A 27,262-nucleotide genomic window follows, 5' to 3' on the forward strand; every position below is an offset into this window, starting at 1 on the left:
TTTTCTATAGATGTCAAGCAGCAATAGGCTTAGACTCTGGGAACATTTATCTGACCTAAAAGATTGTACAGCATTTAAACTGTCGAGTTTTTGTCTTCTTAGAGAAGTGCCAAAATACTGGTGTTCTATTCTCTTTTCACACTGCCACAATATAAAATCCAATTAAATTTTAAAATTTTTAGACAAATTGTTTTAATTTCCTGGCAATCTTTTACTTTCATGACAATGGTAAGCCTGAAGTTCTGGTCTGTTGCTAAGATCAGTTTTTCAGGGTAGGGTTACAGAAAAATCCAGGTGGCACTATTCTCCTACAGTTGTCTGCATAGTAGTTCAAGAACTGTGGTCCAACAGTAATTTACTGCATTGGGGGGGGGAAAAACCCAAACAGATTTATAGAACTTGTTTTTATTGTTACAGCTGTGTTTTCTGAATCATAACTTAGGCTAATCTCTGTGTCTGGAGCAATGATTAGTAGAGCCATTTAGTTATTTAGTATAAACATTTGTTCAATGAGGGCATTATTTCTAGAAATAAACTCAATGTGCAGTGTTGTACCTTGCATTGTAATTTCTGTGGCTAATTCCAATATGCCAGAATTGTGTCATGCCAAAGTAATTTGTACTTTATAATATCTAATACAGCTACAGAGAATACCAATATCAGTATTTGATATTTTCTTTTTGTCTTTGTTAAACTCAAATCTTGAATATAATGTTGTATATTAAATGTATACATATATTGTATAATATATGTATATCTTAAGTGTATTAATATACATTGATTTTTGTGTCAAAACTATATCTCCTTCATTCATGTCAAATGTATATCCATTTCATTCTGTCTCCACTTGTAGGTTCTGGTTCACCAAACAATTCTGATGATGAACAAAAAATGAATAATTTTATAGAAAAGGGTACAGTATTTTTCTTTTCTTTAGTCTTATTTTTTTTAGTTCACCTTTTGATACACTTAGATTGATTTTTTTTTTTAATTATAATATTATTTACAGTGAGGACCAAAAGCAGAAAGTTTTCCAAGATGGTAACCAATGACATAGGTAGGAACTAGAAAAAAATCTACTCTTTCTAATTCAGTGCCTTACTCTATGCAGCACTAACCCAGCAGCAAAAAAAAAGGGCAAAATAACAGTCAAATTTCAATGCATTCTGTTACTAATTTTTTCATTCTTTGCGCTACTTGGTTATTCTATGGGCTGCTTTTGTACTAAATACACTGGGCACAATAATCTAAAAAAATCAAGGATATTGGTGATTTAAATTCTCTGATTTTGCAGTTTCACTTCTCTTTTTCTGGATGGGTGAAATTCTAATGCATAGTAAGAGTTCAGTCTATACAAGTCACAACGTGATTCCACTTTTGCGAAGATGCGCTGGTTTTGGAAACATATGGCTGATGCCATTTCTTTTTTATATGTTGTATTCATAGCCATATGGTCAGATTTTTACATGGCTGTGGTCAGCAAAGAGGTACTATCATGGTTTCATTTATTCATTTGGAAGAGGACTGGCTTGTATATATATATAAGTATTCCCCACTGCCGTTCCAGAACTCTCTAATTTTCTGCATCCAACAGTGACACAATAACCTATCAGCTCTAGACTTGTGTCTTAATTTGGCAACAAAATTGCCTTGGGATATATTGTATGCAGGTGGATTGAACCCTTTCGTGGCTGGGATGGAAATAACTCTGCTTCTGACAACTGGCTCATTAAATAAATGAAAGCAACAGGCTGTATGATTTGTCTTTGGGAAAGGGACTCTTCTTCCTTAACTGGGATATGGTTACTTTGATTGCAGAATGACTTTGCTAATGTTCATTTTGTTTTCATTTAGCAAATTAGTATATCATTGTAGAATAATTTCATTTTTTCTCTTCAGTCAATTTAGGTTGAAATTATAAAGTAAAACTAGTTGCTAAGCTACTATTTCACAGGTTGTGTGGAATCATAGCTTGAGACCAAGGAGGAAGAGATTTCTTTTCCTGAAGTCTCCCTTTTGTTTTTCTGTTTGGCAATTTAAATTTTGTCCTAAAATATTAATCCCTTGAATCATAATTCAGTATTTGAGGCAAAGAGTCATTCAGAATTCAGGGAGACAAAGAATCATTCAGAATTCGGGAGTAGGGCAAATTAATCCTTGAAATCTGAGGTACAGAATGAGAAAGTACTGTACAAAAGGCATATTTTTGCCCTGTGTTGAGACATTCTTGCAATGACCTCAGAAATAGCAGGAAAAATTAATTTTGGGGCAGCAGAAGTCTGAATATCAGTCAAGAAAGCAAATGGCTGTCAATAATACATTATGTGAATTCATCTGTAATTAAAAAAGAAATTAGTGTCTTTTACATGAACTTTAATATGTTCCCCTAAAGGAATTTCAGAGTAACTAGAACCTAATATTCAGGTTGAGAAAACCATGAACAAAACAGGACCTAATCTTGTGCGTGTTATATCAATGTCCTTTGAGGTAATGCTTCCCTTTTATCTCATTTGAACATAAGACACACTGTCTTGTGCAAAACACATGGAAAATTTGACTGACTGTGACCTCTTTTTATTTTTTTCCACTTATTTTGAAAGAGTTATGTTAGAGCATTAATAAAGTATGCTAATGAGGATTCTGTAGAGCCATTCACATCTGTTTCAGCTGGAAGCCTTTCAACTGAAAGTATTTGAAATGTTTTTCACAGCCAAAAAAAGAAAAACATTTATTTATAAGCAATGCATTCTTCAGGGTGTAAGTTATACTGTGATTTGTGTAATTTGCAGAGTTTATTGGAAGCCCAAAGATAATTATTTATTTTGCATTTTCATAGTTTTGAGTGGTTTGCTGTGCACTAATGTTGTTGTTTTGCTACCATGTTTTCTATATCTGGCATGCTTATTCTAGCTCTTTCTGAACTTACTTCTAAGCTCTTTAATGTAAATAAAACACCTTTCCTGTGTTAATAGTTGCATGGTTTTGCTTTTCATTGTTTTAAACTGAATTGACAACCAAATGTGCATGGACGATGAGTTTTGTAAAATATGTCACTGTCATCAACATCACTGTGTTGTATGAAACAAATTGTTTGCCATCAACTGTATTCTTGGGGATGAATTAGATGTATTTGATGTGTATGGCATGGTCATAGCTCTCTGCACTGGCACACAGAGCAGTCAGTTCAAGGTCTTTCCATTCCTTGTCAATGTGTAAAATACAACCTGCTAAATGTGGTGCAAAACAGAATTAAAATCATTCCCATTGGTAACTTCAGTTGCTGTTAATATCATGCCTGTGTTTTCCCAATGGGAACAAGAAGCAAAGGAAAAAGTAATTTCATTTCAGTGGTAGGGCTGCAAGGTGGTAACATCACACACACAATTATAAATATGAAGCCATTGTTAATTTATTATTTATTGCAACTGATGTAAAGCATCATCATTTCTACAGATTTCTGCAAATGCTTCATGCACCAACCTTTTGATCAGTTGGTCTGGTTTGTTGTCTTCTTCTAAATACACAAGTGTGAATGCTCTGTGCTAAGGAATGGATAGTAAGTCAAGTTAAAGACCTGTTGTGAATGTGTTGCTTTTGGGTCATGTTTCCTTTTTATTTGCATCAAAGATGAACCTTGAAAAAATCATAGTTAATTGTTTCCTTGGAGATATTGAGATACTTGATTTAACTAAACATTTCTAGAAATTTTAGAAAGTACTGTGGCCATTACTGAATCCAGCCCATTCTCTTACAAATGTCACATATTTGAAGGTATAAACAATATCCTGTGAAGTAATATGAAGGAATATACTAAATGTAAATGAATTTACAGGAAGGAAGTACTTATTTTCTAAGGCTATGACATTTTTATAGAAAGACATTGGGATCCAACTTCAGTGGAAGCAAAACCTTCAGCTTTTTTACTCATAATCTGGTGAACTAAGTATTTGGCATGAAGAGATACAGATGACTAAATATTATAGCTACAAATTGTATTGGAAGTTAAGATATAATAACCATTTCTGGAAAAAACCTTTAGTAAAGGTGCCTGCAAAATATGGTAGATTTTAAAACCTTTATAACTGTACTAGTAGCCTGTGTCAAATAATTCTTAGGAAAATTTGTCTTATTTATTTCCTGCACTTTACAAATTTAAAAATAATTGCGAAAAGTATTAGTAGACGGACTTAAGCAGAGTGGATTTAGTTCCAAACTTTTGTAATCCCTGCTGTTAATACTGACAGAGGTTTCTCACATTTCTTAAATTCTAAGCGTATACCTAAATTTTTCAAACATTGCTATCATAATTGACAGTTACAGCTGTTTTCATTGAATCAAATTTTAGGATGTTCATAATAAGTTCTTATTTGCCCTAATGTCAAAGACCAATTTTTCAATGTGTTTTTAATACTTTGATTTAATTTTTGATGTATCCAAGCACATGTTTTCATACAGTTTCTTATAAAATGGTTTTATTGTTCTCATGTGAATTTTAGAGATTTCAACATTAGTTAATTGGTAATGTAGAAATATTTCATTTTGTGTAGTTGTCAAATATAGAATTAATAGGGAGCTTTGGTGTCTCTAACAAATTCTAAGCTGCTTTGTTATTTCTTGTGTGATGTTATATGAACTAGGCTTCATAAGATGTTCTCTTAGTTGTCAAAGCTTCAAGACACATGTCTCTTTTATAATCTTTAGAATTTTATTTTAAAATAAGAGGAATGGAGGAGAAGTCACTGTATAGCTTTCAAACTGATGTGCTATACATTTAAAGCATCAGCTCAGGATAACCCACTGCAAATGAAATGTGGCTGTTGCTTCTAAGCCACAGCTTCCTAGTGAGAAGCCTTCTCAGCCTTCAGGTTTTCTTCATTGAATTGAAGGTTGTTCCTGCTACACTGACACACAACATCTTATGGAAAGGCAGTCTTTGATATTTTAACACCTACCTTCCCAAGCCTGACCTGTGAGAAATCTCCAAGAATCCCTGGGTTTGGACAGTTCTCTAATATGATACCTAATTATATATATTGAGAGATATATATGTGTGTGCACCTGTGTATTACTCTAGGTTTTCTAAAATAGAGAAATATTAAATGTAGGACTAAACCCAGGCAAAACAGTCACTGTTGCCTTGAGCAGCAGTGTGCCGGGGGAGCACAATTACTCCCAGGTCTCTGTCTGGGCTGTAAATGCTGCAGCAGCAAGGGAGATACTGAACTCTGATATGACAGCTGCTACTTGAAGTCAGCCACGTGCAGCAGGAGCAGTCAGCATCACCTCTGCCCTGTTGTGCAGCTGAAGGGAAAAGCCTGACGTTGAGTGCTGTCTCTGTAGCTCTCCAAATGTATCTTCCATTTTTCTGATTTATATCTTTTGCTTTGTACAAGGTATCTAGCATGTTGCTGGTTTTCATCTGAGGCATAAAAAACCTGAATTTATCAAAAACTGTAAAACTTAGCCAATGTGAATGAAAGCAGAGTTTTTTTTAATACTGAGTAATGTTAGTCAAAAAGGGATTAGCTGGTGAAATATTCCTATTTTCTTACTGCCTGTTTAGGCAGTTTTTTGTTTAAACACAAGATGGCACCATTGCTGTTGTAATAAGTTCTTATTTCTCATTTACATTTAAATTATTGAGGTTTCTGACACATTAACATATGTTTTGAAATGTTGGGGTTTTTTTGCATAGCACAGTAATTCACAATTTCCAGTAATTATATCCTTTTTAACAAATCTTGTATCCTCTTGTCCTATTAATGAGGCATAGTTAAGTGTGTGTTGAAAATTGTCTGACGAATTTGTTTTATCTTACCAGCTTAGTTCACACAGCTGGCCTTTCACTAAGGAACAAAAAGCTAAAACTGGATCAGCTCTCAGAATCCAGCACATTTGTCCATACTTGCTATTACATGTTATATTATCTGTAACTTTGGATTTATTTTTTTTTGTCAGTTTTCTCCCAGTTGTTAAGATTGTGCCAAATGTTTCTGTTTGAAAAGCCAAGAGTGACTGTACTGGTCTTCAATTAATTAAATAGGTTATTTACACATGGTGAAAGCTGTTAAAAACCAAAAATAGCTCCAGTTATTTTGTGTGTACATACTTGAGGCTTTGTTCAGTACCTCAGCACTTGTTATTTAAATGTCCAACTGAGAAAACAAGTGTTATGAGGAATGCCCATCCTGAAATTCACTATTCCAGATGAGATTTCATGATCTCTCCAGAAGCTGATTTAAGTTCAAGCTGACAGCAAAAAGAGTGGCTCCTCATCACTACTGCTGTTGTGTACCCTGGTTTTCTGTTCCTGTCTCTGAGCTCTGATCTGAAATTGGAGTTGGTCTTGTTTGGAAGCAGCCCTTGGCAGAAACCTCATTTAGATGAGTTTTGACCTCACCATTAGGTTAGGTATTTGCCAGTGCTTAAGCAAGGATGAGGGTACAAAACACGTAGTCAGGCTGCCCTTTTCAGTTTCAGCCTGCAGTAAAATAGGTGATTAGCATTTCTGCCTGAGAGTAAGTAATTTCAATTTAATTCAAGCATACTTTTAACATTGACACATAAAGGAAATTAGGAGATTATTTCTGGAGTCTTGTTCTCAAATTTTTATGATGTATGACAGGAATAAAACTGTTCAACTACTCAGATAACTAGAATTTTCAATATTGATGAGCATAATTGATGATACAGTGAAGTATTTCACTTTTGGAGGAGTGGAACTAACTTAAAGCCACATGCTGTTCTTCATGGTATGAAGAAATTGGAATGACTTCTGTTAAAGTGATAATTGGAATGAGGTAACTCCAATTTTAACAGAGAAAAGCAGCAGAATTCAGACTGCTTTGAGATGTACCCATTACAAGGTACTCCTAGAATTATGAGGCTAAGCTTAGTATCTACTTTAGGAAAAGAAGTATTACCCATGCAAGATCATAAAAATGATACATCAAAGCAGAAGCATGTGGCTGAGAAATAATTTTAGAGTGTATTCCTGGTCTAGCAGATAAACTATATCAAAATAATTCCTTCTCCAGTAATTACTGAAAGTAAGATGAAAGTGGTATGTATGCCTACTAGTTTATTTGTGATGGCTTTTGTAGCAGCATTTGCTTGTATTGTACTGCAGTTTAAATGGATTGCCAGATTTCCAATCCTATAAAAATAATTTCTAAGTCAGGGATGAGTTGAAGTGCTGTTTTTCACTTGAGCAGTATTTTCAAAATCTTTCTGGTTTTTTGAACGTGTTGCAAGTATTTGTACACTGCTGATTTTATGATTATTCTCTGTAATGTCTTCATGGTTCTCAGGCTGTGGATTTTCTCTCGGGTGATTATCTTTTTACACATGTGCATTAATTGTAGTGTAATTTCAAGTTCTTTTTTTTTCTATTTTAAATGTCTCAGGTTTGATCAGAAAGTAGGGCATAAGAAAGGGGGATGGGATCTTAACTTTTTGTAAGAATCACTGCACATCCTTGCAATTCTGACCTCTCACCTGAGGATTTAAAACTTGAGGTCGAGCCAAAGCCAAGTTCATCCAATCTATTAAGTCCTGCCTGAAGCCTGAAGAGAAATCAAGCTCAGCAAAGTCATAAGATGCTGTATTTAGGGATTTTGCTGTCTTCCATGATTTAGTTGATACTACTCACTTGAGGAAGTAAGGCTCTGCTTTAGTGGAAATCCTTTAAAGTACCTCAATGAATGTAATAAATAATTATGTATTAAATATTGCAAAAGAAGCAAATAAGGACCAGCAAAATTATGTTTATTCTTTTTAAAAAAAAGATATACTTCACTTTTCAGCAAAGATGTCCAGGAAGCTAAGTTTGCCAACTGAGTTAAAGCCTGATTTAGGTAAGTTTATATAGTTGATTTTATTTTTACTAAATCTGAATGTGAGTATGTTAAAGTAAGAGGCCTGAATTATGTAAGCTATCATGACTTTATGTTGCATTTATCTGAAGTGTAGAAATAAAATTTTAATTCCACTCTTTTTGGGGACTCTCAGGCACAAAATGTCATTGCTGTCATCATAAGGTAAGCCTGCAATTCCTGTATATGGCTTATCACACTTTCATCATAATTTTTAGGTATCTGTCACTCACTTTATCAGTAGTGCTGTGATAGCAAAACCATGAATAAGCAGACAGCATTAGGAAAACTGCTGCTTCCTGTTTAGGACCATCTGATACACTTTAAATTGAAAAATGAAATATCTTAACTGGATATGTTGAGGCGCTCTCAACGAATAGTTGGGCATAATTTTATAAATGTTAATTGTCTTGTGACCACTCTCTCTAAAGTAAAGCAATATACACCTGTTTGGATGGATGACCAGTCTGAGAATTTATTTTTCTTGAAAATGCATTGTAACTTTTTAAGGATCAGTTCAGTTATGAGGTCTGTGGTACTAAAGGTCATTGTGCTGCCTAAAACAATGTACAAATGAGTTGGTTGGAGTTTTTTTAAATACTTTGACTGCCAGCTGTTAGATCAGGTCCAGCTCCTCTGACTTGTTCTCTAAAGATGATGGGGCACAACTGTAGACCTGCAGTAACAAATGCAGCTGCCTTCTGCCTGCCACAGCTTGCTCCTCTCTCTGCAGCAGAATTGCCACCACCAGCCCAGCAGAAGACAGCCAGGATCAGATGGGAGCTGTAGCTCTGTGTGTTTGCCAGGTGCTGCTGCTGTCAACAAGGGGAAAAGTCCGTGGCACTGGGATATTCTCAAACTGAGCTGGACCACCCTGATTTACAGTTACAGCTTGCCCTTCTCAGAGAAATGTTAAGTTGGAAGCAATTCTCAGGGATTCTTTATCCAAGGATTGGCAAGGATCCTTTGGCAGGGATACAGATATTTGGACAATTTAACCTCTGATCTATTCATGAGCCTCTAATAAAAAAGTTTTTTAGAAATATACCAGATAAAGTTTCAGTGTTGTGTAGTCTAATTAGACAGATTTCCTGTTACTTAATCCAACTTTCTTGCTTCCATATTAACTTTTTCTTGTCCTTTGCACAATAAACAGGAATAACACATACTCCCCCTCTTTGTTAGTAATTTTTTAATGCTGTTGAAATCTGTCATCATATCTCTAATTTCAGTTTTACAGAATTATTTTTCTAGAATGCAGTTCCTTCTTCTTTAGGTTATGTTATCTAACCCTGAGATGGCTTCTGTTAATCTCCTCTGGAACTGGAATTTGTCCTCATCTTTCTAAGCTCAGTGTCTGGAACTAGAGCAGTTTGACTGTGGCCATGTTGGCACAGAAGAGCTGAAGAATTTGACAACTCTTTTCAATATGTTTCTGTTGTTCTATGCTATGTTCACCAATGGTTTAGGGATAATTTTGGTATAGGGTGAATTTCATACTTGGCAAACTGGAACACATTTATACTTAAGTATCAACCAATTGTAATTCTGCTGCTCTACTCACATTTCTTTGATGGCAATAATTACTTGGAAGTGTTGCTTTTTCCTAATGAAGACTGGTGAAAAGTGGATGCTGAATTTTTTTCAGCACTTTCCAATCTTGAAAGAGTTACAGTGTTTTCTACATCACTTAATATTTGCTGTTTCTTCTGCTGAAATAATGGAAGGGTTTTTTTGTCACATCATTTCTGATGAACTCATAAAATGGTTTGTACCTTCTGAATTGCAATAGCTTTTGACTGGTTTTGACTTTGCATGTATGTGAATGTCTGTGCTTAGACACCTCATTTTGTTCTGTGTAAAATTATTCTAGGTTTTCAGGTCTATAAATCACTTTCTTAAGCAGTTACATTTAATTTTGCTTCTATCTTTTCTTGTAGTGATACAGTTTTTGCATAGTGTCCTTCAGTGTTGGCTTGCTTGTATTTCTGTCACTTATGTGGCCATATCTATGGGCTGTAGGAGACAACAGAAATGCCTTTCTCCTAAATTCATTATCCTTATCATTGTCTCTTGTTTCTTTCCATGGCTTCTTAAACCTACTCTTTCATGATCTTGTTCTTTCAAATTAATTTTCTGTCTTTGGAGCTTTAACCGGCTCCTCTTCCTCTCTGAACAGATAAAATCTAAACTATGTGTTTCTGTATTTATTCTCTGCTTTCTAAAACAGAAGTTATCTTGATCATACCCTTGTCTGCATTATACCATTGCTTTTCAATGTTCTAATCCAGCAATTAAGATGCTACTGCCATAGGTGCTACTCCTTGCTTTGCTTCTTCAAAAGAGCCTCATCTGTCCATCCTTCTGGTGGTGCGTAGTGATTCATCACACTGCTGTTCCTTCCTCTTCATCTAAACCTAATCCATTTACAAACTTCTTCCTTGACTTCAGGATAAGTAGCATGAACTAAAGCAGTTAAACTTTTAGCCCTCTGTTCTCTCTTCCAAATGGATTGTCCACTCTCAAAAATGCCCATGTGTCTGACAAGTTAGTTTTCATTGGTTTTCTCCTGTCCATTCCAATGCTTCTGGAATTTGTACACATGTTCTTCAAATCTAATAGCTAGAACACACAAATGCACATGTAAAGCTATGCTTATTGTAGTTACTGTATGATTGATTATATTCAGACTGATTGATCCATGTTAAAATTGAAAAAAAAAATTAAATTAGTAAATACTGAAGCCTGAAAAAAACAAGCATCATAAGAGGTGGTGGTCATTAGAAGAATTATAAAAACAAATTATTGTTTTCATTGTTTTACACTGGATTTATTGTTTTTAATGTGAAAACTTAGTATGTCAACATCTGGTGGAGTTAGTTCCTATAATCCATGTTTTATATTTGACAGCTAAAATTCAACAGGACAATGGTTTTTTTCTATCCTTGTTGGAATGAGGAAATTCCTCAGAAGATTCACTGTGTTAAGTAGATGTGTGTATTTAGTCAGTTGAAATCTAGTATGTATGTTTTCCAATTGCATGTTAGATATTCTTTGTAGAAAATTTTTCAATAATTTAATGAAACTAACATAGTAGTTCCAAATAGTACATGGTTGAATGTTGTTCTTTAGCTCTTAATCCTGCTTTAAAATGTCAATTGCATCTATACCCTACTCAAAAGATTTTCTGAGGGGTTTTTTTTAAAACATAATATAAATTGCATCCAACTTTTGCTGGTGAGGGCTGTCTTGTGTTAAAACTTTGTAATTATGAAATAAAAAGTACAGCATTAATATGTGAATGCATAGATAAATTCAGTGTCTGCTGATGTATCAGGTATTGCCACACCTACAGACAGCATGCAGCAAGAGTGGAGCAGCAATTTACTTTTGTTAACATTAGAATTCACTTGTGGCTAAACAGTGAGCAAGGCATCCAGAAGGGCTTTAGTGCTACTACTGGCACTATGCTACAGCATTCCCAGTGGAAATATTCAGCTTTGCAGAACAGTGCCAGGTGGCATTTGGTAGCATTTGTTTCCCCCTCACTAAAGTTTGGGGGTGTGTAAGTAGCTTGTTAGATCTCCTGCACACAGTTTCATTAAGTGGAACAATATTGTGGGTCATTACAAGGACCCATGCTATTATGCTGTGCAGATGTCACTGCATTTCCTAAAGTAAAATAGTTGTATCTTCTTAAGATTAGTTAACTGTGTTGAAAAAAACAATATTTTTTCATCTGCTCAATGAACTAATTGGCAGAGAGGTTTGTCATTCAGCTTTTTAAAAGAGTACCACTTGATAACTATTATTCTCTGGCTCTAGAAGACAAAAATATGCCTTCAGATTTTTCATTATAATTATCTAATGGCAACCTCTGCAACAAATATTGGGTGCTTTGCTCAAGAAACAGCTGGAAATTGGGGAATGAGGAGATATGACTTAGGAAGGATAGGGGTACAAAAATCAATAGCGTTATAGTTAGTATACAGTTGATGCTAAAGAACAAAAATAATTAAATTCTCTTAATCCCTCCAATTTGCCATTCTTTTTAATTAATACTGGTTTATTTTCAGATGTCAAAGACAACTCTTTCAGTCGATCCCGGAGTTCTAGTGTAACTAGCATTGATAAAGAGTCACGCGAGGCAATTTCAGCTCTTCATTTTTGTGAGACTTTCACAAGAAAGGCTGATACATCACCTTCCCCATGCCTGTGGGTTGGCACCACGCTGGGTACAGTGCTTGTCATTGTACTGAACTTACCCCCAGGAGGAGAGCAGAGACTTCTTCAGCCAGTAATTGTTTCTCCCAGTGGTATGTACAAAGCAGACAGGCTAAAGGACGCTTTGATAAAGTATTGTTGTCATTCTTCCTATTTTTTAGGAAACTGTTTGGGGTTTGCTTTTCAATGTTTGATTAATTTAAAATATATATTGCATTGATTTAGCTGGTAAGTTTAACAAGCTAGACTGGTTACTTTGTTACCAGAGTTTCTTAAATTGGAAAAATGGTAAGTACAATTTCATAAAATAAAAAATGTAACTTTAGTGTTTGCTTGCTGAGAAACCATTTGTAGTTGTTAACAGAGATAGCAGAAGAGATGAATAGTATCAAATGCTCATTTTGTTACTGTTTTTCAGTCATGAGGTAAGAGTCAATCAGTTTTCCTGCAGCAAAAAAAAGGGAGTGCAAACTAAGGATGTAAATTGAACAACTAGCTTGAAATATTAGCGGTAATTCCTTTGAATTGCTGTGAATGGTCTTGGATCTTGTTTTTCTGATGCACAGCTACTAATTTTGTTGTAATTTTGTATTCATGGTTTATTGGATAGACTGTTAGTCATAGATTTAGCTTTCCTGCTACCACTCTCATGCAGAACATGCTGCTCTAGTCCATTTTGCTACACAGATGGTATCAAACATACAAATTGCAATGCCATTTGGTTTTAGGAATGATGAGGAGTGGACATCTAGACCATACATGGGATTTGTGCCCATTGAGTGAGGGATTGGCAGCAGTGGTCAGATTTGGTAACATTTGGCCATAAAAGCAATGCTGCAGGCTAGGCAGTGTGTTTCCCCTTTGCATCTACAGCATAATCCTTAAAAGATACTGCTTTTTATTTTGGACCTAGCAGATGTTGATGTTGTTACTTACATGTAAATGAATTAAGGTAAAATAAAATTGATTTGCTAAAGGTCTGGCCTACAGAGACAGTGATTTGAACTGTAAGGAGAGAATACTTTTTCATTTCAAGCTAGAGAAGCAGATTCAAATGTGAACTGCAGGGGAGAAAAAAAAAAACGGCACATGCTTGTCTCTGAACCAGTTGAAGGAAAAGATGGTGCTCACCTTTGATAACATTTATTGTTGATATTAAATATACTGTGTACTCATCAGGAGAGAATTAAATGAGTTGCATTTGTGACACTGAACTTAAATACAAATACATTTCCCTTGAAGTTAATAAAAGAGTGTGCAGCCACTTTACCCTTGAAAACTGGTTTAACATTTTCCTGATTACATTTGTGCTTCATTAGTTTTTAGATAAATGCCCAAGGTATGTGTACATCTGTTTTCCTAGGGAGACAAACTGAAGTTCTTCTTTTCATTCTCCTAGCTTCTTAAAGGAGTATTTTGTAGCTTGGAAAGCAATTTAGGAGAACTGTTTTAGAAATGTGCTCAACTACTCTTTCCTAGGAACCATCCTGAGGCTAAAAGGGGCAATCTTGAGAATGGCTTTTTTGGACACCACAGGATCTTTGGTCCCACCAGCACATGAAACCTGGAGAGAACACCATGAAGATAAAGATGAAAAAGAAAAAGCAAAAAAGCGACGACCTGTCTCAGTGTCCCCTTCTTCCTCTCAGGAAATCAGTGAAAACCAATATGCAGTGATATGTTCAGAAAAGCAAGCAAAAGTTATCTCACTGCCATCCCAGAACTGTATTTATAAGCAAAATATAACAGAGACTTCTTTTGTTCTTCGTGGAGACATAGTGTCGTTGAGTAACAGTATCTGCCTTGCATGTTTTTGTGCCAATGGACATATTATGACTTTTAGGTAAGACCTGTTTGATAGTAACTTATACAAAAAGAAATAGTCCTCTGCTACACAGAAAGGTTTCTTTTCCACAGGATGGTGAATTTAAAAAAAATATATTCACTCAGTGTTGATGATTCTCTTATACTTAAGCTTGAATAATTTTGACTGGACATTCCTGTTAGTTATGTCTTTAACACATGAAAAAGTTTACCACTTTAGCTCAAGCTACACTGATTCAACACACAGTTCCAAACAGGTGATATAGGTCCATGACTTTAAGTTTGTCTAAAAGTTGAATTTACTTCCTGATGGAGAAAAGTGCCTTCAGTCAGACCTTTAGCTTGCACCTGACCAGAACTCTGCCTATTTTTGTGCAGTTGTTGGCATCCCATTCATGCCTCAATATTTTCTCGTGTAGCTTGCTTGTGCCTTAAAGGCTCAAACCCAGGCTATAAAGGCAAGATAAACTGCCATTTGTATAGTACCAAATAAAGTAAGGGGTTTAAGTTAGGAGTTTAAGCATGTTGTTATTGTAGCAGTAGTGTTTAAATATACTTACAGGTCACCTATGTAGTTTTCATGTGCTTTATCTTAAATGTTTCTAAGTGTTATTTTATTCTGAACCAGCATTGTGTATATACTTAAACACTTCCACCTGCAGTTTCGTTGTGGCCTGATGATAAGATGAATGTAGAACATGGCCATATAAAATTATGCCAGTAAAGTTCCTAAAAGATTATTTTAAGGATGCCAAAAGAAGCTTTCAGCTTGGAAAACTCTGTAAAAAATACTTCTTTAGGAAGTTATTAGGAGTAAAACTAAAACTGATACAATCAAAACTTGTTTTTTAATTGTAGTATGTAAGTCTGTAACTCCATTGGTATATATCCCATGTTTCATGTATGCTAAACATCTCTAAAAAATGCTCCTCACCTTGCAGGGCAAACAGTATTGTTTGTCCTACTAAAACTAAACTTATGTTCAGATATCATATAGTGAAACAAATCCTGTCTTCTTGAGGATTCACATTATTCTCTAATGAACTCTACATAAGTGGTAAATTATAAATGCTGAATTGTTTCCTTGTGTAGGGAAGTTGGATTCTGATGCTGAGCTCCATTTCATAAGCATGAATTGCTGCTGGAGATGGACCTTATGTGCAGTTCATGTAAAGTTGTCAGAGCACTGTGTCATACCCAAGATGCCCAATACTTAACTACTGAAATAAATTCAGATAGTGCTTAGTAACAAACATATCTGTAACAGAAATTATGAAAATGTTCTCATGGATATCACACTTGTCCTATCTGATATGATATTTTTGTGTTTTGAAGCTGTAAGAATGTTTTATGCTCCCATTGATCTGAAGCAAAATACTTCCCTGTTACTGACTCTTAGGATTATTCTTATTTTAGACATGCGTGGCAGAGGTGTCATATCTGGGTGATATGCTTACAAGAGAATATTGCTTTTTATTTCTCACTTTTGAAACCTGCCTCCAAAGGCAATCTCAGCATCATGCAAAAAAAAAGAAAAAGAAAAAAACAAAAGAAAACAGCCTGATACTGTTGTGGTTACTACATCTTTTTTAGATTTTAACTTCAGTTTTCCCCATTGACTGCTTTTATAGTGTCTAGAATTAATAACCTTATGTGGATGGTGGCTGCAGCAGAAGCTGTTTATTGAATTATTGGGACATTGGCAGCTAACAACTTTAGTAATTTTTTTAGAAGAACTTTGCAGGCGATGTTTGAGACAGTGGTTTGTGTTCTACTGGTCAAGAAATTAGGTGTTTTGTCCCTTGCATTTATTATCACTTTGAGGGAGAGGACTGTTTGGTAGGGGAATATTGCTCTAGCCCAAGTGTGCTGTCTCTTCTTCAGTAGATTGATACAGTAAGTTCTGCAGTTACATGTATAGAATCCAAAAATACAAGGTAAGCAAACTTTGCTCTAAGAGGACTTTCTCTTCAACATCTAGTTAGAGAAAAAGGGGGGACTTTACTAAAAAAATTGCTTGAAGCTACTGTATTGTGCTTTCCTTTGACAGCACAGTCGTAACATATCTACATTTTCTTGAGGAGAGATCTTTTAGGTTTTATTTTTAGTAAAGGAGAAATTATTAACCTGGGAGAAGAGACAGGATGTTTAATTGTAAACTCCTGGTACATACTTATCAAAATACCTTGGCAATTATTAAGTAATGCCTAATTCATTAAATACTGAATTTGTGATTTACATGCTCAGACTATAATTTTTAAAAAAATGCTTTTAAATGCATCTGTGATGCAGATGTTTAAATTTCACTTTTGAGGTGCTGCCTTGAAAAATCTGATGTTTTGAGATTCTGTAACATCATTAAACGGTACCTGTTTATGTGGTATCATGCAGATGGTGAAGAGAAAAAATTATGTATTGCATTTTAAAAATCAGCATTTGATCAATAAGAGACATTTCTGCTATATTTAATCGGGTTTTAATTCTTTTCCTTAAGTTTGCCCAGTTTAAGGCCATTGTTGGATGTGTATTACCTGCCACTCACCAACATGCGGATAGCCAGAACGTTCTGCTTCACCGATAATGGACAAGCACTCTATCTTGTCTCACCAACTGAAATACAGAGGCTCACCTACAGCCAAGAAACATGTGAAAATCTTCAGGTAATGAACTCTCTTTAAAAAATCACTTTTGTCTTAGATACATTCTAAGCTGAGCATTTAGGCTTTTGTGCTCTGATATTTGTTTTTCCCTTTTGTTTTCTTTCACTGTAGAGTCTGATTCTGAATAAATCACTTCTACCTTAAATTTTTGTTTCATCCATCCTATTGTAGCTGAATCAGTTTCTTGCCTAATTTCATTTTGATCAACAGGAAATATCCTCCTTTAACATGCCATTAAAATTCCCTTGATCAATTGACACTGGGGGAGGTGTGTGCTGACACAAGTGGGGAATGCCAACTCAGGATATTTGAAGGAAGCTATTATGTCTCAGGGGTGTTAACAGCTTGAAAAATTCTCAGTCATGCTTCAGGTTGGTAGATGTATAGAATAATGAAACAGCAGAGTTGCAGGCTCTACTTTCATACTGCTATGTGGATATAAGTATTTGTAGATGCAGTTTCAATAGAACAAAGTCAAAAGTCTTGCCCAAGTTGTAGAGGGGCAAATAAGCTTTACTTGAATGCATTTCTTTGCTTCTGAATTCTATGAGCTCTGAGCTTGTAACCATCAGAAGCAGATAGTTTGGACAAGTTTCTTAATATGTTTTTTATTTTTCTATTTCCTATATCACCTTGCAAAGACAGATGCTCATTAAAGCGTATCTCTTTTAAAATTCAAATCCATTAAACAAATCTGGAAAGTGCAAGAATATTCCATTATTTTTAATAATTTATGCCTTTTTCTGTCTCTTTTTCATTGCAAAGGAAATGTTGGGTGAGCTCTTCACTCTTGTAGAAACACCAGAAGCACCAAACAGGGGGTTCTTCAAAGGCCTGTTCGGAGGTGGGGCACAATCACTTGACAGAGAAGAACTCTGTAAGTTATTGTTAATTGTTATTTTTCTGGTATTTCTTCCCAAGGAACCTAGTGATCCTTGGTGAATGTATTACCTGTGTTCACAGAACATTACCTTTGTGAAGAGGAGAGTAAAATAGGGAGTGACAAATGTTTTTTTTTTCATAGATTTTGTGTTGTACAACCTACCAACAAGATCAGAAAAGCATGGATGGTTTTTTATAACAGGTTCTTTTAGCTCATTTATTCAGCAGTAGATGAGTTTTGTTTTAGAACATTTTGGTTTTGTTTTATAACCTTTTCTTGTTTTATAATCTTATTTTTATTGATCTTTATGAAGCATGTAGCACTGACCATGATTCTATCTATGCTGGTGAACTGAAAGGCACTGCTTTTAGAGAATTCTATTCTGGACAGTGAGAAAATTAAAATTTCACTCTGCTTCAGTTATTTGCCAGATTTTCCTTGTTTTGCTTGTGCGGAAATGCCTTAGAAATGACAGGAAGGGCAGAACTGTATGATATTTCAATTCAGTCCTCTGTTTATAGGACAGTAAAATTCAGATTTGGCAAAATTTTCATTGCTTTATAATTTTCTCATTGTTTTTTTGATTTTTTTTTACTGTGATGGCATTAAGCACTTTAATATATTTAAGGAAAATAGCTTCCACTTATTTATTTAGATATTTGCTAGATGTAACACCATATTATGCAAGCTTCCTTTTAAGAACCTTTTTCTTATTAATGTGAAATGTACCTGTCAAAATGGACAAGGTGCCCTGCCAATCCTTTCTTTTATGGTGGTTCTTTTGATTTCTGTAGAATAAAAATTAGACTTCATTACTTGTGCCTCTACATTTTGAGCAACTCTCAGATATTTAGAGGTCACTTTTTGTGTCAGAGGTTTCTTTTTTGTGTGTTTTTATATACATATATGTATATATAATACTGTGGAAGGTTGGTGAAGTATTCCAGTAGAGAAATTTATGTGCACAAATTATAATTTAATATGAATGAGACAGAGGAAAAATATTGTGTAACTTTAGAAGCTATGTCTTTATATCATGTCAAGTTTCCACCATTAAGTTTTGGCTTGGATCTTTAGAAAGAAAATATTATTGAATCGAAGAAAAAAATCCTAATGAATGAAAGAAAGCCTGACAGAGACTTCAATGACAATTCAAAAGACATTTGAGAATATCTTTAATGTAGCCATATTTACCATGAGGGTCACAGCAGAATCTGTAATAATTGAAATTATTTTTTTTTTTGTTTTGGGAATTCACAGAAAGACCTTTATGGGACTAATTTAAATGTAAATTATTCTTAGTAGCATAAAATCAAATCAGAGAGTCTGGAAATACTGCATCAAAATGTGTTCAACCAATTAATATTATTTTTCCTGGAGGTAAAAAAAAAGAAAATATTCAAACAATATTTCACTGTTTGAAACAAATACTCATATTTCTGTGGTCTGTACAGTTCTGCTTGAGATTGGCACATCAAGTGTATAGATTGAACTGGGTGACTGACATGCCATTAAGAGCAAAGTCAATGTAGTCAGTGCTATCACTGGAGTCTGGAGCTGTTCAGCTGACCTTTTGTGCTGATTTGTTCTTATAGCCATACTGTGGTTTTACATTCCTTTTCCTTTTTTTTTTTTTTTTGGCAAGGTTTTTACAATAATGGTAGCATTGACACCTAATCTTCAGGTGTCTGCATGCTTCCATCAAAAAAAACTTCTGCTGGTGGAATCACACTGGCCTGCTCACATACCAGCAAAGCACTTCCAGAACTAACCACAACTTTTCAATATTTCAATACCCTGCTTTCTCTGTTGAACTCAAAACACATTCCTCATTAAAGAAGATATATTGTGCTGGTGAAGTGTTTTTTCAACAATTTTATTGATGAACAACAGAATTCTAATTTCACACTTGAGCTGTGAAGAGCTTACAGTTTTATAAACTACCTGGAAACTTAAGAATATGTTTGAATGCCTCAGTTCTAATGTAGAAACATCTGCTAACATAGAGTAGTGAGTGTTGCTTAGTCATACCCAAAATAAGCTGTTTGGTCTCCATGCAAAGAAATTACACCACTAGATAAACTCGTTTCAGTGATATTTATGTCGCAATGATAGAAAAACTTACTATTCTGTATTTGCTGCTTTTGCAAATGCCTCCAGTTGGAGAATCAGCATCTGGGAAGGCATCAAGGAGTCTTGCCCAGCATATTCCAGGACCTGGGGGTATCGAAGGTGTCAAAGGAGCAGCATCTGGTGTAGTTGGTGAACTGGCACGAGCCCGGCTGGCACTGGATGAAAGAGGACAGAAACTGGGAGAACTGGAAGAGAAAACTGCAGCTATGCTTTACAGTGCTGATTCTTTCTCAAAACATGCTCATGAGGTGAGTATGTTAAACTGAACATTAAACTGATTGTCACATAAATGCAAATTCTGCAAGGTGACTGAGTTCTGCCAAAGGCATGTTAGAGGTATCTGAAGGGCATGCAATATCATTGATAAAGGATACTTCCTTTTCATCCATCACTTGTCACTCCTAACAATTAAGTACTCACTGGAAACAGCCTTGTCTCCTAGCACATTGCTCTAGAGCATGCAGTCTGCTGGAGTGGCATGCAAGCTTCTAAATGTGCAACTCAATCCCCATTACTGTAAAAATTGCTTATTGTCACTGAATTAATGAGAAGAGTAATGTTTTATGTCAGATTCCTGCTGTCCTTAAGAAAGGTCCTGTTGTATGCAAACCCTTTGAGTGCCACTTTGTTTTTGTCCTCAGTGACTTCCACAGAATGGCTGTTCTCATTCATTTTCATGCCAACTTCTTTCCACACCCTAAACTCCTGTGCAACCTCCCCATTCTCCCTAAAATGTCTTTTTCTGAGGCTAGCTCACCACCAATAATGTTACCATTAGACAATTCATCATGCTAAATGCTCAGTGTTCAGCGACATGTGTGCAACCTTGCTAAAATCTTTCTTTCTCATGCTGCTTTGTAAAGCATATTATTTGTTTGTGTCATTGTACATTTTGGTACATTACAGAAATAGTAATTAGAATTTTTTTGTTGTTTTTTTAGATGATGTTGAAGTACAAAGACAAGAAGTGGTACCAGTTCTGATGACTCTCATCAATCACATCTGTTTAATTTTGTCCTGATGAAAAAATCTTGTTTTTTCATTAATTTTGGCAGGACCACTGATATTTAAAGGAGTATTCACCATCGGATACTGTTGTTTCCTAGCACAAATGACACACTGTTTTACCTCAGTCCTGGCTTTAACTGAGGAGCTTTATATCTAAGAAACACACACAAAAAAAGAAACTTGAGTGTTTCTTAGCTGTTGGTTAGCATAAAGTTGGAACAGAGAAGGTAGCTGGAAGATGTGGGAAAGAGAGTAAAAGGAAATCGTGGTGAGATGGGCAGGGGCAATGCAGGGTCAATCCTGTGTTAATATTTCATATGCCAAAAGTTTTTGTGCTATTGTAATTGCTGCCAGTGTTATACCCTCCTGTAAGGAGAGGCAATAAATCAGGGGTCCAAGAGCTGGAATCGAGCTGTTTGTCTTGCTGGACAGCAGCTGACTTACAATTGCCCTCTCTAGGACTTGCTATATTTACCATTATTGTTGAAGAAGAGTTGAAGTTTCCTGTCATTCTTTCATTTAAAAAGCTGGAAGCTTGGAAGATTTCTTATTGAAAATTGTATACATAGTTGACCTGTGCATAGTCTTTTCTTGGACCCCTGATCTAGTATTCTTGTATTCACATCATATTCTGTGACGTGCAAAACAAAAGAATACGTAATTTTTGCATTAAAAAGTCAAGTGAATAATATGACTGGAATGTGTCATGCTGGGAGTTTTCGTTTGTGTTATGGCTGTGCAATGTGAAATGTGGTAACATCTTCCTTGTGGTAAGAATTCTTCAACTTCTGTTCAGTTAAATATTATTTTTGCCAAAAATAGTTATTGGTTCAGGTTGTGTAACATTTAGAATTGGCTGTGGGTTCCATTCATGCTGTGAATTTTTATAAATGTTTAACAGAATGTATCTTTACAGCCATTAATTGAAATAGCTGAGATAGTTTTGCTCAAGACTTAAGTTCGAGATGCCCCTTTAGTCCTTCACTAGGAAATCAGATAACCTTGGACTCAGGTTTTCAAACTTCCCACACCATGGAGGTGCTGATGCATGAATAATGGCAAGCAAGCATTTAATACTTGATAATTGTCAGTATGTTGTTTAGCCAATCTCTAAGTTCTGCCAGTAGTGCTATTTTACAAGTACCTGTCTCAGCCCCATGCAGCACTAAAGGCATTTGTCCTAAAGTTTGGATTTAATCTCTAAAGCAGTGTTTTCATTGTATGCAGTGGTAAAGTGTGCATAAAAACTTTAGGAATTGCTGAAATAATGTTCTATTTGGGTGAGATAAATAATACAGCTGAACTAACTTGTTAATGGCTTACTGCACTAAAGCTGTATCAGTGTGAATAACCAGGGCTCTTTTTAAAAGAGAGTATTCTTTAAAATAAATGCTTGCATTTCAAAAATTCCTTTAGACATTTTTTCTCAAATGAGGAATAGTCATTGACTCGTTTTGTTTTATAAAAGGGAGTACTTAGAAACTGATAGGTCTACATTGTCTGAAATTAATCACTTAGGTTTGCCTCTCCGAGCATTGCATTTTGTGTACTTTTTTCACAAACTTCCTGAATGTTCCCAAAGCAAAACTTTGGTTATATTTGTATTGTGAAGTGATGTTGCAGTAACACAGATAAGGCACCTTACAAAACACCTCAAGGATGCAAAATATTGAAGTTACTTATGGTTCCTTAAATCACTTTTCAAATGAGAGAAAAATATGTTCGGGCTTTGAAGCACAAACTGATCATGTTCTCACTTTAGGTAGAGCAACATTTTAAAAAGACAGTTGAATTGTGTTGTCAGTAAAAGGGCATGGTCTACTATGCCCACTGCTCAAAGGACTTAAAAAATAACAATGTGACAATTCAAACAAGCAGTATTATGATTTCTTGATAGGTCTGTCCCATAGCTACTGAGGCAATGTTTACTTGAGTTACTTAACTCAGTTTGCCATGCAATATTTGCCTCTGCATGTTAATTTATTTTTTAGTGTCTAATTAATGCCTATTTAACACCATTTTGTGAGACATTCAGGTAGAAGAAAATGAGATAAACCACTATCCATACCACATCCAAAAAACCCCACCCTAGCTGACACTTGACCCCTTCCTTGTCTCACATTTATAAATTGAGTTGACTCATTATTATTTGACCTGCTGAAAATGAAGTACATTTCAGGGCAACAGAATACTGGGGAATTAATCTGGTCAGGCTCTGGGGGAGAGGATTGCAAAAGTATTCTTCAACAAATTATGGTATCAATCAATGGAAGATGACCTTGGCTTGAAAGGAAAGCCTACTTAACTTTCTCATCAAGATGTATTTGACAACCACCAGCAAGCAAAATAATCAGAGGCAATGAGAGACCATCTGGCAGTACCAGAGGAGTAGCGGCTGATTTGGTGTTAAAGAATCTATTGTAGTTGAATCTCTTCTGGTGCTTGTGTTCAGGGCATGCTTCTAGATAGGAAGAATAATGGCATGGTTGTTCTTGAGATAAATACACAAATGGTTCTTGGTCAATAAAAGGGGCTATGTACAATTTTAGTCTAAAATGTTACTTTTTCCTTCCCAGTGGAAGGAAGGCGATCACACACCCATCATTGCATCTTATTGTGCTATTGGTGGTGCACCTTTTGTACAGCAAAGTGTATTGAAATCCTTGCAGGGAAGCACCCCTGGTTTTTTCACTAGCATTTTAGTTGTGTGACATTTTTTAGAGTGTCTGGAAAACTAAAAAAATACAATTGAGCTATTACTTTTTTTTAAATGAAAGTAAGAAACTACCTGCTGCTACCTATCTGTTTATATGTAGTGTGTCTCATTAGAAACTGTAAACTGAAGAAACTTTTCTTCACCTTAGTCCTGCCAAATCGTAACTTTTGATTCCTGGTATGTGTAAATATGTGTGTATTCCAAATCAGTCTGAAAATGTTACACCACAGGCATCTCCAGTGATTTGTTCTTCAGCAAACAGTCAGTTATAAAGTAGAGTAATATATAGCTGTGTTCTTTGTCTGTCTTTATGCAAAGTTTTTGTGCCTGAGGTGGTACTTGCATGGCAGGAGATAGGAAAGCTACATCCAAAGGAGGATTTTTGGAAGCAAGTTCATTTGCTTTTTTTTCCTTTTAGTTTTCCTTTTATTTTCCTTTCTATGTTTTGGTTTTGGTTTTTTTAATTTCATTTGTTTTGGTTTGTTTGGGTTTTTTTGAAGGGTGGGAATTTTTGTTTCATTGTTTTTGTTTCTTTTATTTTTCATTTTTGCTTAATTAATGGCACTGATCTTACCTGAACTTTTAAACTTGAATTTTTCCTGCACTTTAATTCAATCATGGTATTTTATTCCTTAATTTTGTTTCTGCATTTGTGCAGTTCAGGTTCATTATATGTATATAAACACACATGTTCAATAAAGACTTTAGAACAGATTACTTTCAGGCACCTTTGCTAATTATGTGATTTATTTAGAATGTGTGTTTTCTTAGAAAAAGATGTATATACAATATAGAATTTAATGAAAGGCACGTATTCTGTGTCAGCATTCAGTTTATAAATTACTGCAACACTTTCGCATTTGTTACTAGATAATACAAAAGAAATCTGTTATATTTATACATACTGCTTAAGAATATACTTTTAGTTTTAAATAATTTTTATATGTACACTTCTACCTTTAATTTTAAAAAGACTTGTGTTCAAGTTTTAAGTCAAAGTACTTAAAGTATGTATATTATCCATAGAAGTTGTTTTAAGCTTATGAATACATTCATATCTCATATCGAGATGATACAATTACTAAGCAATTAAAACAAATAGCCCATTTTGCTTTGCAGAAAATAATCAGTTATTTTTACCTCCCATTATGAACTTCCTTGAATAATTCTCCAAGTATGGAGCAAGACGATAGGGAACTAGCCTAATATTCAAGTTTTCTCAATAGCTGCAGTCTGTGGCTGACTGGTTTTCTATGGTTTGGGTTTTTTTCTGGTACACATGAGAGACTTTTTTCAGCTCTATTTCTTGAACTTTTAAAATTCTCCAAAACTGAAGTGAGGTTTGTCCAATAAACATTTTCTTTGAGTAATTTGCGTATTTTGATTATACATCAGCTCTTTACATGTAAATCAGGGTTGGTTTTTATGTGGGTTTGTTTTGTTGGGGTTTTTTTGTGTCTGAAACGTGTTGGAAAAATTAGAGAGTCTGTGGCTGAAGTGCCCACTACTTTCTGCTTGTAGTTTAACATGTCTGGGCAGGCACTGACTGCAGACAGTCCAGTGTGGGAGGGAGGGACTGCAGTGCCTTGCCTCCCTTTCCAGGTAGAAGGGCAGCTGGTCACTTCAATCTTCCCTCGTGCCAGCCAATTTCCTGGGTAATTGATTTGAGTCTTTTTGGGTGGATGTTGATAACTTTGCTACTACCACAAAATCTTCAAATACTCTGTAGACAGAAATTAATGATGCTTGAGGGGTGGAAGTGAACAGAATCAGGGGAAAAAAGGGTGTAATGTAGGTGAATCAGTTAAACCAATTTTACTTCTGTTTTCATTGAAAAGCTGATCTGGGCCGATTTCTTCTTAAGCCCATTATAAAAATGTGCTATATATCTACCTTATTACTGTTTCAAATCTGATGAGTGTACTGTTTCTGGGTTCTTTTCCACCTTATAAAGTTTAGACTTAAAGATGTAGGCATTAATTTTTTAAAAGTGGAAAAAAAGGAAGAGAAATGAGGCAGAAACACCAAACAATCAAAATGGAAGATGTCAGTCAGTATCTTTTAGAATTTCCATGTGCACCTAGAAACGTTTAAGCTAACCTACAGCTGTAGGTTACTTTGACACTTGTATTTTTCTGTTAGTACCTAAGTTCCATATTAACCAGGCAAATAACTAGAAGTTAAACTGTTTCAGTTGAAAACATGTAAGAAGTTGTATGTGGATTACCACTACCATTCAGTCATAGGTGATGGAAAGGGAGAGGGGTGGGAACATGTTTTAAATATTCCCTTTTAAAACAGAATTGTAAATAAGCAGTACTGTGTTATTTTAGACCTGAGCTCTGCTATCTGTAGTGGTTAGAACTAGGAAAACATGCTGCTTTCTAGTTATGCTGCTGTTTCATTGTACCAGCACCATGGGGGAAAAAATACATCCGTAAATTTTTCTAACATTGCCCACTCCTGGGTAAGCATGCTTGATGTGTAGCAGTTCTCGTTTCTGTATATGTTAGTGTGTACATGAGTGTTTTCTTTTTCCCTTATGTTCATTGCAACTTATTCTTCAGTTAAGTCTTGCTGAGCCCCACTAGCTCTTCTGAGGATGATTACTGGAATATGCATTTTTAGGTAGGGTTGCAAATCCATCTGTCTACAAATATAGTTTCATATGAACTGCAAACTGTACTGTTACAAACTCAACTATGTTAGATTGCATAGAGTTATTTTACTTACATGTACTTGGACTGAACTATGTCATCATAATGAAGTTAAAAATTAAGTATGGAATATTTTTGTAAATAAAAATACCTGTGCAGCTGGTATTTTAAATTTAAAATGTATTATACATTAATGTTTCAGAAAAAAATGTTCATATATGTGTATATGAATGTGTCATTATGCTGAAGGGCTCTTGATTGGGCAAAATAAACTATTCAAATCTCTCCTGAAATGAGTGTAGCTTACTCCTTTTCTTCCTGACCAGTTGTTTTTCTGCTGGCTGGAGCAGCAGGTAGGTGTGAGTTGTGCTTTACAGCAAGAGCAGCCAGCCTGGCTGATGAGGAACAGCCCTGAAAGACCCTGAGAGGTGTGAAATGCTTCATCTGCAGTGATGTCCCCAAGCACATGAAAAACGTTCTGAAATGTGTATACTGATGGTAAAAATGTGGAGTCCTGTTATCTTTTTAAGTTACCAGAAAAGTTAAGGTCATTCATTGTACAGACTCAGTAAAGCAAAGTATTTTCTGTACCTGCATTTTGTCTATTAAATGAAAAATCCAGCGTGTAAGGGGAGAAGAGATGAAACTGGTATTTTTTTCTTTGCCATGTTTACAGTACAGCAGATGGATTGTTCTCTTGGACTGAGGCTCAGCTTTGCCACAGAGCAGTTTTCTAGCTTGCAGTGTTATTAAATTTGCTATCTTTTACTGTTGGGGAGAGAGGGAAATACAAACAACCTGGCTTTGTAAACATACTCTCTCAATGGTTGGGAAATAATGAATCCGAAGAGAGGCTTGGGCAGTAAATCTGAGAAGTGAAATTGCTGTACCTTGGAGAAATTTTTGGATCTCTTGATGACAAATAGCAAAATATTTCATGTTGGTTGTTTTAGTATGTGAGAATATAGTTTCATCTGTGGAAAAAGTCTGCTAGTTCCAGACTTGTTTTTTCTTTGATGGTTACACATAATGAACTGGATGCTCTGCAGTGCTTGGAGTTATAAAAAGGATAATGCATAGGAATGAAAAAAATTGTTTAATCTTTAGTTTAACTGGATTCAAGATATTTGGACCTGTCACACCGCCTCCAGTAACTCACTAGGTCTGGTAGTTTCCAATAAAAGTAAAAAAGCTACAGGAGAAGTAGCTCCTTCTTATGGGTACTGTAGGACTGCACAGACCAATGGACTGACAAGAGGGGAGTACCAGAGTGAGGTTGCAAA

General features: G+C 35.3%; 1 protein-coding gene across 7 annotated transcripts in view; it reads left to right on the forward strand.

Annotated features, from left to right (window-relative positions):
- STXBP5 (syntaxin binding protein 5) overlaps positions 1–26,272 on the forward strand; it is a 104,381-nt gene extending 78,109 nt beyond the window's left edge. For 2 of the 7 annotated variants that reach the window (XM_063151538.1, XM_063151539.1), the window contains exons 20-28: positions 854–913; positions 1,010–1,057; positions 7,806–7,856; positions 11,951–12,190; positions 13,578–13,941; positions 16,417–16,582; positions 17,348–17,459; positions 19,626–19,846; positions 20,540–26,272. In XM_063151538.1, coding sequence (XP_063007608.1) covers positions 854–913; positions 1,010–1,057; positions 7,806–7,856; positions 11,951–12,190; positions 13,578–13,941; positions 16,417–16,582; positions 17,348–17,459; positions 19,626–19,846; positions 20,540–20,581 — 1,304 coding nt within the window. In that variant the 3' untranslated portion in view covers positions 20,582–26,272. The remainder of the gene's footprint in view (positions 1–853; positions 914–1,009; positions 1,058–7,805; positions 7,857–11,950; positions 12,191–13,577; positions 13,942–16,416; positions 16,583–17,347; positions 17,460–19,625; positions 19,847–20,539) is intronic. The other 5 variants (XM_063151541.1, XM_063151542.1, XM_063151543.1 and 2 more) reach the window with 3 other exon arrangements.
- Positions 26,273–27,262: the final 990 nt, after the last annotated feature.

The sequence above is a fragment of the Melospiza melodia genome, chromosome 3 (assembly GCF_035770615.1).
Source record: "Melospiza melodia melodia isolate bMelMel2 chromosome 3, bMelMel2.pri, whole genome shotgun sequence".
Classification (NCBI taxonomy): Eukaryota; Metazoa; Chordata; class Aves; order Passeriformes; family Passerellidae; genus Melospiza; species Melospiza melodia.